At 38.9% G+C, this 13602-nt stretch overlaps 1 protein-coding gene across 3 annotated transcripts in view; it reads right to left on the minus strand.

Moving 5' to 3' along the window:
- TANK (TRAF family member associated NFKB activator) overlaps positions 1–10780 on the minus strand; it is a 29285-nt gene extending 18505 nt beyond the window's left edge. For 2 of the 3 annotated variants that reach the window (XM_054515488.1, XM_036387126.1), the window contains exons 1-5: positions 10707–10780; positions 10004–10142; positions 5684–5823; positions 2507–2615; positions 1539–1651 (exon numbers count right to left, since the gene is read on the minus strand). In XM_054515488.1, coding sequence (XP_054371463.1) covers positions 1539–1651; positions 2507–2615; positions 5684–5782 — 321 coding nt within the window. In that variant the 5' untranslated portion in view covers positions 5783–5823; positions 10004–10142; positions 10707–10780. The remainder of the gene's footprint in view (positions 1–1538; positions 1652–2506; positions 2616–5683; positions 5824–10003; positions 10143–10706) is intronic. The other variant, XM_036387127.2, reaches the window with a different exon arrangement.
- Between the last annotated feature and the right edge of the window lie 2822 nt (positions 10781–13602).

Below are 13602 nucleotides of genomic sequence, written 5' to 3' on the forward strand. Positions count from 1 at the left end.
CAGAAATATTTCTGTTCATGGAATAGAAGAAGCAAAATCCAGATGAAATACCTGTTGCTGAGAGGTAACTGCAGCAATGGGCTACACAAAACAAATATGCAGATAAAGAAAATAACCTACATTCCATTAGGAAAATAGCTCTAGAAATGATGATTCCAGCTTCTCATGCATTGCCTATAATCTCCTGTAGAGATCACATTATTTCAGTGTTTCCCCATAAGATGAGCAGGTAACACATCTTCCTTTCATTCCTAACTTATTATATGACTAAGTTGCTTAAAACTATTGTTCTGTAGTAAGCATTCAGAAAGAAGACTATGAAATACTAGACTTGGTCAGATCTTCATGTGCAACCATAAGACATAATTTTTATCCAACTCAAGACAGCAAACTGCAAAAATAGGCAAAGATGTTCCATCAAAGAATTAACCCTTCAGCTGTGTTTTAATGCAAGTAAGTGCAAAGACAAGGAAAGAAATGATATCTTATAATTACAGATTCTGGTGTAGAAAAAATATAAAAAGACTATTTTAAATAGAAAAGGAGCGTATAGAAATATTTGCTGGCAGTATGTTTAAAATGTTTGCAAAGGCTTAGTCTCATATAAGATTCCTTCAGGATAACTAAGCAAGCACCAGTAATTCAATGAAATTATTTTTGGATCTAATGGAATTGCATTTCTGATAAAAAATGTGTTTCTGTGAATTTATCACAATTAATTTGTTTGTAGCTTAGGAAATAAATCCTGAAATTGACTCTTTAATTCTAATGCCTGATTTCTCACAAGGGTCTTTTAAAGACCCTTAGGAAGTCTCTGCTATGGAGATTCACATTCAAAAATAAGAGACTCTATGTTACAAGACAGCTCTCAAACACCACAGTGAGATGACTTACAATAAGAACAATGCCACTTTGTGCATTTCTGTCACTGTCTTTTCTCAATATGTAAAATCCATTCAAGGCATTTCCCAGCTATTCTGGGCTATTACTTTATTCTCATTGCTGTTACACTTAATAGGCTGTAGTGAAAATCTTAATGTTACTTCAATGAGAGGCAGAAAAGACATCATCTTAACTCTGGCTATTTAAAAAACCCAAACAAATCAGCATCTCCCGAGCAATGGATTGTTCACTTCCCACTCCACAACTTTTGGAGTGCAGATTCTCCATTTCTTGCAAAAACACAGAGACCGTTTGCAATGTGAAATGCTCTTGTAAGAAAGAAAAAGCCCTTTTATGGGTTTTGGCAAGTTAAGAAATAAATAATCAACTAAGCTCCTGCTTTATGGTCAAAACTGTTCTAGAGAGCTTGATGGCCAAACAGAGATTTCACTGGGAAGGACCAAAGATAATGCTTAGTTCACCTAAACAGGCTGCAGTGGCACAACACTCATGCACTTCATGTGTGGTGTCTTATCTTCTTTTTGCCAGGGTCAGAATTAATGCATGTGATGGTTCTGTTCATAGGCACCCATAAATATCTCACTTATCTTTTAGGTTCCCACAGCACAAAAGTGAACTTACTGCAGGTGACATACCTTTAGGAGTTTTTCTCTTTGCTTTGCTATATTCAGTTTTTCAGAGAGCTGCCTGAAAGGCAAGTTGGATGTTTCCATGTCTTCACGAATCAGAATGTAAGGATGCGCATTGCCTTAAAGAAAAAAAAAAAAAAGCCACTGACTCTTGCTGCATTTTTCACGGTCAGCTTCTAAGTAAAAGCAAAATTAAAAGAAGCTAGACTTATAGCTTCTTTATAGACTTCTTTATGTTCTTTGAGCAAGCCTTCATATTAAACAAGCAAGAAATGCTAAATTCTGTGGTTAGAGACAATGCAAGACTAAATCGGCAATAAAGAAATGTACATGTACTCTTAGAAATAAAAGTCAGCCACTTTGCTAGTATTTATGAAAACCAGGAGTGTTAGGCTAGTGTGAATAAATATTTAATGAGCATGGCAGATTAACACATGGTTACTTTGACTCTTTTCTCTTATTTGTGTAATACAGTCAAACAGTGAAAAATATCCATCAATGACTATTTGATCTGAAAGAGAATTACCTGCTTATAAAGTTCTGCTTATGCAGTAAGATTAGCATCACAAGATTCATCTAACATAAAAGACATATAATCATAGTACTCACATCTAGAACAACCCGAGATATACTTTTTAACAGGTAAATGTAAAAATAATTATGTAACAATTTAAAAAAATGTAGCAAATGATTTGAATCCATATTTTCATAACTTTTATTGGCTTCAGTGTAAGCAGATTCTACCTCTATAGAAAATCTCACCATTTCTTGAAGAGGATAAAGAGAGACCCCAGAAGTGTTGAATTTTATAAATAGATCTTGAAACGGCACATTTGTGTTAACTCTCACATTCACAGGAAAGTATGATACTCATTTGAAATATGTATATTGTAAAAACTGAAGCAACAAAGTCAGAACTATTCATCAGTGCAACACAGCATAAAAAGCAATCATGTGCAAACTGGAGTACATACCTCTATTAGCATTCAGAGCAGCCAACTGTGATTTCAGTTTTGCAATAATGCTGTTTTGAAGCTCTATCTTTTCCTGCTGTTCACGTATTTGCTGCATGTAGTTTTCTGTCTGCAAATATAATTTAATTAGCATTAATCTTATTCTGTTTTGACTAGGGGTCTCCTATTCGGCATATAAAAAGCAGCTCTGATTTTTAAAGATAACAGTAGTTGTGGTCGTCTGAGTAAAAACCTTTGGCAAGTCCATCTTTTTGGGACTGTACTGATTAGAAAAGGTATTATAGGAAACAACCTCTGAGTTTTAATAACTATTTCAGCTGTGGCAGTTGTAAAGGGTAACTTTTAAGTTAGGATTCTTCATTTACAGATGTAGAATACATTGTGCTCAAATTAAAATTTTAGTATTCTTCAGAATGCTTATCAGTTTATCTATAGAAAAAAGTCATTTTCCCCTGGATATTTTCTAACAAATAATATAAAGATAGGCTTTTAAAAATGTAGATTTTAGATGGAAAACAACAACATTGTTTATTCCATAGCACAGATACTCTGTAAACCATTTTGACTGCCTATGAACAGTTTTGTACATTTCTTTGAATGTAGTGGACTAGTTTTCCTAGCCTACATAACGGGGCTGGGGAGGAAGGTAAGCAAAAAGCCCCATCCTTTGTCTCCAATACTACAACTCATGCTATAAAAGGCCACACAGACTCCTTTAATAATACTGCTTGTATTTCATCAAACTGTAAATTTTGCTAGACAGTCCATTAATTGAATGAATGGCCAGGTGGCAGGAAGTTGCTAATATTCAAAACTATTATTTCATTAGCACATGCCTAATGCTGCAGTTACAGCAGTGCTAAAAACAAGCAAGAAAACTTGTGAAATCCCAACAAGAAAACTTTCAGGAATGCACTGAATTTTTCTGCAATTCGGAATATGTCTATTACTGAAGAGGTCACCACCTGCCACCATCTGGGACAAGACTCAGCATTGTTTTCATGTCTATTCATAGGTTAGCCATAGTGCTATCTAATTCTCAAATCTCAGACACATTTAAATTCTATACCCTCCTACTGTCCGCTGTGTTTGTCTGTAAAGCAGGCAGGAAAAAAAATCTACAAGCAAAATTGATTTTAAAAGGCCAGGTAGTAGCTGTGCTATGGGATGATTTTTTTTTTTTGGTGTGTTTAAAAAAAAAAAAAAGTGATCAAAGAGCAGTACACTCCAGCAGCTATAAGAGACCTCATGAAGCAGAAAAATCACTGAGAACCAAATTGAAAATGTACAACAGCAATGTCTTGTCAACACTTCTGTACAGAGCACAGACATGACAGCTAAAACAGACAGAAGAGAAGATGCTTTTGACAGCCAGTGTGCACAAATTATTCCTTGAGTCAGATGGCAGCAACAAGTTACCAACTAGAAGATCTGCATGACAACCAACCATCCATCTGTATCAAACACCATCTGGCCGAGATGACTCTGGCTTCTGTGTGCTTGACATGGCTCCCAGCTCTAGAGACTGGCAAAACAAGTGGCCTATCGGTAACTTAAGTAGTAAACTGTTAACAACAGCATGGTGGACAATCCAACAGTGTGTGGAGGCCACACAATGAACAGAGGAAGTTACTAGAGTAAAGCACTGTACAAAGGTCATTCAAAAAACAGAGGAGTTTGGTTCAAAAAAAGCAACACAAATAATAAAACCCAAGTAATTTTAGTATCAACTCTTCTTGAAAAAAATACTTTTGTTCTCTTTTGAAATCATAAAATTCAACTACTGAAAGTTCGATTAGGACAAAGATTTAAACTGGTAGTAATCCTTTATCAAAGGCTTACATTTTTAATTTCTGAACCAGTGAAAATGCAGAGAGCAATCTTGCAAGCATTTAGTTCACTTAGCACTGATGATCTCACACTTCTCTGGCTTTCTTGTATGGACCTTGGAAGGACTATCTCATCTTGCACTCAATGCCTTGTTTCTTGGTCAGAAGATTCTTTCATGTAGTTTTAGATTATTCAAGGGCATTAACTTAACAGGCTTTTCTTCAAATAGTTAATAGCTCACCCTAAGAGACAGAATTTAAAAGATCCCTAAACATTCTAAAATGTCTTGCCTTTTGTTAATTAGTTGTAATTTCAGCACAAAAATCACACTACTTATACTTGTTATGTAAAGAGACCTCTACAGATTTACACCAGCACTGCTGCAAGACTATGAATAGAGACAGACTGTACAGTGGATGATTGCACACATGACTGACTTGAAATGTGTTTGTTCTGTGATGCCTTGGCTAGTTTACTTTGCCATGCAAGGAGATAGCAAGATTGGGCCCAGATATCAGAATATTCTCCATTAGATCCTTCTCTGCTTCCAATTATACTACTGCTCCATAACTTGACATGGAATATGGTTCATTGGCCTCTGAGCTAAGTCCCAGCCTACTAGCTCTACTGAGTATCAGAAAATCCTGTAGTAATGAAAACATTCAAGCCTTCCTGTAACAGAGGTTCCGTTGCTGGGCAGAATATGTATGATAAAAAAACTATGACAAAGCCCAAACCTGATAGCTTTGAAATATGCTGTCCTATTTGAGAAGTTCCAGAGGAGTTTTGACTGAACTAATGTTTTCTGCAACAGACTAACTAAAACTTCAAATGTGCTTCTTAGTGGTCAGAATGCCTCCAGAAACTTTCTGTTACTCCATTAACGAATAAAAGAGAATACTTATTCTAGCAACTTTCAGGTACATTTGTCACAAAGATGGTTTAATTTAAGCTATTTACATTAATAATATAAAAATTATTTTTTAAGAATGCAAATTAAATTCCAAAATGTACTTTGTTAAAATAAGGAGAATTTTATATACATTTTTGTTGTGTTTACATTAGAAGACTTCATTAACACTCCAAAACAGACAACACTTTTCCAACCTTTAAAACTATTAAAAGTACAAAAAGAAATTCTAAGGTCAAAAACCAGAAACCCACCTACTAAATTCATAGCCTAGTAACTTGCTTTGCTGTGTATTGACATGGTTTCATAATGGCAATCTTCAACTTTAACAGATGCACTAAAGTGTGCATAGTTAAAGTGAAACTGGCATCTACATATACTATCATCCCCCATGGGAAGGAGGGCTTTAAAGATAGAATTCAGCTTCCAACACCTACTTTTTGCTGTAGTTCTTTCACAGCATGGTCCCTCTCCATGCATGCTTGTCGATAGGCTTCATAAGCTTTGTTAAGCTGTTCTCCAATGTTTTTGTCCATAATTCCCAATGTTGTTTCATCACATGGTCAAGTTAACAGACCTGAAAAATAATCAGAAGGAAAAAGAGAGAACACTAAGAAACAGCAGTATATAACTAAAAGTTGTATATACAAGTCATATATAGCATGACTTGTACCACTGTTGTATTCAAGTGATATGTGCAGTATATCTGACCATTAACAGCATAACTTGAACTATAGCTCTGTTCACCTCAATGTTTAATTTTATGTCCAGGGATAGGTTTAAACAACAGACAAACAAAAGTAGCTTAACTCTTAATCCAATTCTGAATGTATAGAATGTATAAATGTATCTTTAGTTACAGTGTTTAAGATTAAGACTTGAAATTGGTGCAGATTACCAGTTACCAGATTTTATATGATCTCCAAAAGTTTAACATTTGCATAATTGTGAAATAAAGACAGCATTAATGACCAAAGCTAAACTCAGCTTTTGGCATTGTGTGGAAAAATCATGCTATGAAAAGCCAGTGTCCAGGACAGAGTCCTGGAACCTGATTAGAATAAAGGGAGGGAGAGTCCCCTGGGGCACACGCCCGTGCGGTTTTCTCTCTGTTTTGGAGAGCGCAGCCTCCTTTTATCCTGAACTCCTGGCTGCATGATGCCCTCTTCCTTACCCCATGGCTGAAGTACTAGGAAGGTACAGCCTTCCCAGACTCCCTACCACATATTCCCCCTTGAACCTGTCATTTTACCCCGAAGTTCAGAAACTCAAGCTTGTAAGGACCCATTTATCTGTTTTAGGAGTCAAACTGTCTGGGCTGTGCAACAAACTTGCTGCTTGAAGTTGGTAAAGACATTAAGATCTATTTCAAAGATCTTAACATCCATACCCATTCACCCATGGAACTGTTTGTAAAAACATTAGCACACATCCTTCCCATCAGCATTAAGATATAAAAAGATAAAAACTCAATTAGGTCACAACCTATCCCATTCTGTGCCAAATTTGAAAATGTCAACACAAGCTACCCTGAGGTAGAGCTAAAACACCTTTTATCTAAAAATCAATGATACCAACCAGTACAAATTATCAAGACTTGGACCTTTTTATCCAATATTATGAACTTTTTACACTTTGTGTACAATTTCAGTAACAACTGCCAAAACTACAGCTATCAACTTTGACACATAAGACTAGAACACTACTAAATGTCAGACTCCAATTTCAAGAACTTTGCAAACAGAGGTCATTTACTTCTATAGTAATATATGATACTAATTTTAAGATCAAAATTTAGCATAATAAAAGTACAATAGAGAACAAGTTAGTCAAGTCTCAACCCCCACCCCAGAGCAAAAAACAAAATAGCAATTTCATCTCTCATCTATTTCTTATTTAAAACAGTGTGGACTGCCACTATCATCTCTCACTATCTCCTGGGATTATGCATAAACCACAAATACTACTAAAGAAAGTGACATGAGGATAAACCCGGCAAGAAGAGTATAGGGTAACTTGCCTTGGACACTGCTCAAAATTCTGAAGATTGCAGCTTGATGATTTTGTTCCCTGCTTTTGAATATATTCCCTATCACAGGGCTTGAATACACAAATGTGCTCTAACTTTTCTAAAAGGCTCAAAAGACTACTGTACGAACATCACACTTTTTTGTCCTGCCAATTTTATTTTACTGACAGGAAAAGCAATTGTATCTCACCTCTGGCTTAGCTGTACTTCAATAGCAGTGAAGCAAATTCTTTAACGACTTGGAATTTTTTAGGGATCCTTTGATGTCATAAATGTTACTGAAATCCAAGTTTACAAATTTTGCATAAAAGGCCTACATTGTTTCACATGAAAGGCTTTGTTTGTTTGACTTGTTTTGTTCAGTAGTTTATAATCCCCGACAGTGCATAGTGTCTCAAAGCTTTGTTAGTAACACAGGCTACTTCATCCACCTCCTTCCTCCTCCAAATGGTATTCCTTCAATAAATGGAATATTCATGCTCATATCTGGGGCACACCTTTGACTAAATGAGTAGGCTTTCTTTCCTTTTCAGATGGAGGACTGCTCTGTGTAGTTCAATGAATAAAATCAGATATTATATCTGCCTTCAGGGACAGTGCTAAACTGCAGAGAGCATTGTTATAGCTGAAAGTGACTGAAAGCGTGTTCTCACAATCTTCAAAAGCTTGTGAAGTTTGCATCAGTATTGATTTTGTACTCGCCTGAAAACCTCCAATGTTAACAACTTGCCTAGTAAATGGCATGTCCTGTACATATGAGATAACTTCAAAAAATGAGTACAATGGGATCTAAAAAACTATGTTCAGCTTCTAATGGAGAGAATAGGGCTTAGCTCCATGTGACTCACAGTTCACAGAAAATGAAGGTTTTAATTTCATTCATGCAAACTCAAATCTCCATTTGAACTGCAGTATTTAAAACTTATACCTGATTTCCAGCCTTTTAGTCATTCATTGTAAATGGGAACATTAACAAACAGTGATTCTGTCATTTGGACTGATGGTATCAAAAGTAATTGATCCAACAGGCAGAACTGTAGCACAGTGCCCGATTTTCTACTTTGGATGGAAAAATAATTTACTGGTAGCTCCCTAAACTTCAGACTCCATGCAAAGAAAGGTCAATGAAAGTCATTACTAGTGACACTTTAAGATGGCACTGTAACTAGAATTGGTCCTACATTTGCCCCATACCCTAGACATTCTTCTTTGACCTTACCCTTCCCTTTCTTCCTGCCTGAGCAACCTTTCTGTAAACCGTACCGGTAAACCAATCCAGTTTAAAACTAAACACTAAATGTATTTTTGCCGCATTAGTTTTAATGCAGGTCAGATCCACAGACCACTTCAAATGGCACGGTAACACAAGGAAGCCTGCACAGGGACAGAAATCAGCAATAGGCAGACAGAACTGTGTTCAACAGCAGCACTGTTCTATGTGTTTGAATTGTAACATGAAGTCACAGTTGTGTAACAGTGTCACAAGTCTGCACTGAGAAGGATAGGCCAGCCTTCCCACACCTCTGGCCGCACATTTTTGCTGCTTACTGGTACCGCTATCAGTACTTCTATGCTACACAGCTGAGTATGCCAAAGTAGCTCCTTACTTCCTCAAAAAAGCAACAACAAACCCCCTAAAAAAACCAACCTCGGAATTAAAACTGGAGCTAGCTCACTGCAAGGCTGCTGGAGCACTACTACCAGCACAAGGAGGCAGTGGGAACATGCGACTAGCCGTGGGCAGGACTGCCGCAGTCTAGATTTAGATTGGATTAAACTACTCTGTAGTCACACCCCAGGTTGCCTGCTGCTGGAATAAATAACTGCTTCTTATGTTATCTGTCTCATATCCAGAACTCCTTGCAGTTAGAAAAACTGGCTCATTTTCCTGCTTCTCCTCCATAGGCATCAATATTTATCAGGGAATTTGCCAACTGTTCCTTGTCATTTACCCTTCTCCCTGCATCCAGTGAAGAGGAAAAAACTCCCTCCCAACAGCCCTAAAAAAACCCCCCAAAAACCAACAAACCAAAAAAACCCAACCCAAATATCCCCACTATTTTAATCAGTTATGATTACTTATGCTGTATCCAAATGGCAGCTGGAACATAATTCAGCTCAAAGCTGACAATCCTGATCTTCAGCAACTTACATTGTGGATATTCATTAGATCCTAAAGGCTTTCACAATCATTAACAGCAATATATAGTCAGCAGAAATGCAGCACTACAAAATGCTGCATTTATTCCAAGAGGGTCAGAATTAAGAGATTAGTTAGAGAAGTTGTCCTGCAAGTGTGAATACCTGTCAGTGCTATGCTGCTGGAGCTATGGCAATGACAACTGGAATTTCATATTTGAGTAAAGACTTGTACACTGGATAACCACTGAGTACAGCTAATGTTGTAAGACAAACTTCTAAGTAAACAACAAATGAAACCTGCAAATTATATTAAAATTCTTGTTTAAAATCAGAAACATTTTGCTGATATAGGTGGTGGGAAGAAAAGTAGTAATATGCATTTTCTTAGTCAAATGCCAAAAAAGCTCCAACACAAAGATTAGCAACATATTTTTGCTGCAATCCCAGCTCACAGCTCACTAAAGTTTTCATACTAGTTTTCATATTGCCTCTATTGCCATACTATTTTCATATTGCCATTAAATTATGAAAGAAAGGTTTTAGCTAATCGTGTATATGCACATTAATTCATAATACACTTTCCTACCTCTCATAGTTTCATGAGAGATGAGAACACAGGTGCCATCCAACTGAAAGTACTTCTCTACATATTTCTGCTCTCAAAACAGATGTTTCGATTGCTATATTTTCTAAGTTACACTGTCATCATCTTGGGAACTGGAAGCCTGTTGAGGTAATCATTTGTGAGAGACTGAGAGCTCATTGAACTTTTTTGTGTTTTGTTTTTTCCCTTATTTTTTTCTGAGTAGACACAATTCCTGCTTTGCCCGACGGCGGGACGCGTCGTTAACACAGCAGAAGCCCCTGATGGCACAGCAGGGTTAGAGCTGGGCAGCCCCGGTGCGCTCAGGGCTCGGGACGGCGATTCCCGCAGCGCTGGGGTTCGCTCCCCCCGCCGCGCTGCCTCTGCCCGCGGGGGCAGCCGCCTTCTTCCTGCTCCTGCGCTCGCCGCCCGGGCCATCGCCTCCCGGCAGCGAGCCCGCTGATCCCGTCCCCCGATTCCCCGCTCCCGGAGCGCCTCCGCACGCAAACGACGCGCCCCCGGCTCCGCTCCCGAGCCGGGCCGAGCGGCGCCGAGGGGGAAGCGGCGCCGCCGGGAGCGGGGGGCGGAAGCGCGGCCCGGGAGCCCCGGCTCGGGATGCCCTGGCGCGCACTGTGGCCCCGGGCCGAGCCCCGCCGCTCCCGCGGCAGCGCCGGAGCGCGTGGTTTCCAAAGCGACTCAGACTTACGAGCGCCGCACGGAGCCCGCGGCCGCTCCCGGCACAGGGCACTCGCTCCTGCCCGGGCGCCTTAACCCAGGAACCAGAACCGACTTCCTGCCGTGCCTCTCCCCGCCCTGTGACGGGGCGCTGCCCGCGCCGGCCCCGGGTCGGGGCAGGGCAGGGCAGCGGCCGCAGGAGCCGCCGGGTTCGCGCAGGGATGGCACCTTCCTCGTCCGCCCCGCGCCAGGGTGGGAGCCTGTCCGCTCGCCCCCGACTGTCGGGCAGTGCCTCTTCTGTCTGGCTGCAGAAGACTTCTCAAGCAGCCTCTGTGCTGCTCCCGACGTCCCCAGGCCTTTCCTATTTCTGTCTTTCCGTGACTTAGAGTGATTTGTAAATAACAGTAGTTACATTTGTAATATACTTTTCATGCTCACGGTAGTTTCTCTCTGAAGGGTCTTTTGTAGGTTACTAGAGAGGCATTTCCCTGCCTGCGTTTATTTCATGCAGGCAATGAATACTATAAATAAGAATATAATGGAAACAAACAGTTTTAATTTTGCTACTGCCTGAAGCCCTTCTCTCTTTAGGTCACATGTATAAGTACAACTTACTTTCCTGACGGTGTGTAGGAGGATGGGAGCTGATGGGAGAACATGAGGCATTTGCTACATACTTGTGCAGGATACCATCACAGAGCCAGCGGCAGAGAAGCACTACAGATTTTGAATTGATCTCTGCTGTCTCTGTACCCCAGTGAACATACCCATGCAGCCGAGCTGTGGTGTTTGTTCTAGGGCAGAGCTTTTTGCTTTGCCCACTCACAGATCAGAACTTGCATTCCGGCTATTACAACCTATCTACCCTGGGCACCTGCCCTTGGAAGCTTGAGGACTGAGCTCAAACATAGCCACAGAAAAAGTAGCCAGGTGTTGCTCTCTGTGCTCTTTTGAAGATTATTTCTCTTATAATTTATCTTTTCCTGCAAAGACTATAGCAACTCTTTTGGTCTGTTTTGGCCTGTGCTAAGGCTAAAGAGACTTACAGGCAGATAGCTTAATGAGCCTATACATATACTTCCTGTTTGGCCATTTTTAAGAATTTCAGGTGAGGTCCTAATGAACTATTAAGATTCAGAGAGAGTTTGCTCTTTTAGCACATTTTCAAGAAAGAGGAATTCAATTTCCTTTTTCAGAGACAGTGCTTGAGATGTCCAAGTTAAGGTTTCATTCAATGGGGTCTTAAAAAAATAAAATAGGGTGTAGGGAAAAAAGTCTATTGTTTCTCTTTTAATTCAACATGTTAAATTTTTAGTCAGTTTTGGCAAGTTATGCTCTTAAAATTATAATGGATATTCAGCTGAAATATAACCTGCATTTCTTAAATTCAGATCAATAAATGCAATATAATTTAACTGCTGCTGTATTTAAAATGGATAATGTGCAGAAAAGTATGAGTAGGTGTTGTCTGATGATAAACATGCCTCAACTAAAATCATGGCTACCTGAATTCAAATAGCCATAACATATATACCACCTCTGAAATACTATCATTGCATGTTAGTTGTTTTAGGGGGAAAATTGTTTATTTAATTCTAGGAATGTGCTTAATGTAAATTTGCTGTGAAGGTCTTAAACTCAGCAACTCAAAACTGGCGACTGTCTACAAACATGACTTTTCAAATCACATGCATTAATCTCTTAGTGCTTTTTCAGTAATATTCTTTCAGAGTAAAACATGGGAGAAACTGTTTTTTCCTCTCTCTTCATTATTTAGTGCCTTCTTTCTTTACATTTCCTCCCCCAAAACAATAAGGTATATTTTACAAGCTTTACAGTAACCCATCTTGATAATCTTAGAGACTTCAAACCTTTGAATAAATTAAATAGAAGAAAAGAAAAATACCCGTGAAAATAATACAAAACCTCTATTTCATAGCTAACTTGATCTCTGATCTTTTTGAGCATTTTCTGCTCTACGGTCAATGACTAAATTACTTTTTGTCCTTTTCTTCCTCATCTTGCTTTCTTTTTCTTTGTTTTTCTGCTCCTTCCTCTTCCGTCTCTGTAATCCTTTCCCTACAGCTATTTCAGGAACAGTTTTCTGTATTTCTGCCCCACATCAATATTTCACACTTTTATGTCATTGTCAAGGCAGGATTGCTTTCCTATATGTAATCCTCACAAGATAGCTGGAAAGAGGCAGCACATATCAGTGTATTTAAAAAAGATTTAGGATTTTAGGAATCTACTGATCTTAAAAACAGTTGCAAACCACTTATCTGGGGTTTGGGAGTGGTGGCGCAGGGCTTCTTGTATTTTAATACTTTATTTCCCTTTGTGTTCAGAGTCAGAGAAAGTCTTACTTTGACTACTTATGCTTAGAAATTTAGAGTGAGGGGTTTTTTTGGTTGTTGGTAGGGGGTTTTGTTTGGGTTGTTTGTTTTGTTCTTGGTGATTGGGAATAAGCAAGTTGATACTTTTTTCATCATGAAAATTCGAGTTTGTGCTCAGTGGGTCAAACAGCCTATTTAAATACTTACATCATGCATATCCAGTTTACTGTTTTACATTACTTCTGAAATGGTATTTTAACAGGAGTTTTCCTTAGTCTGTGCTGATATGTTAACACTTCTCGTTGGTTACACTGCGCTGAGGTCTGGGGAGGAACTCACTGCTTTCGGGAGATGCTGCTGCTGGAGCAGCTGGCAAAGGGCTGTAGTTCATCAAAGGTTTCATCTGATTCCTTTTTATGATTCTCTAAGCTTATAAATGCAAATTGGCTTCTGCTAGAAAGAGGTTAAAATATTTGTTGCAAGTTTAATGTAGCCATTCGTTCAGACGCTAGGTGGCTCACGTCAGATGTTAAACCTTTTCTAGAACTTAGAGACTGTGGTCCCAAAGGAGTGTGCTAGGTGCTGAAAGAG

Source organism: Molothrus ater, chromosome 7, assembly GCF_012460135.2.
Source record: "Molothrus ater isolate BHLD 08-10-18 breed brown headed cowbird chromosome 7, BPBGC_Mater_1.1, whole genome shotgun sequence".
Taxonomy (NCBI): Eukaryota; Metazoa; Chordata; class Aves; order Passeriformes; family Icteridae; genus Molothrus; species Molothrus ater.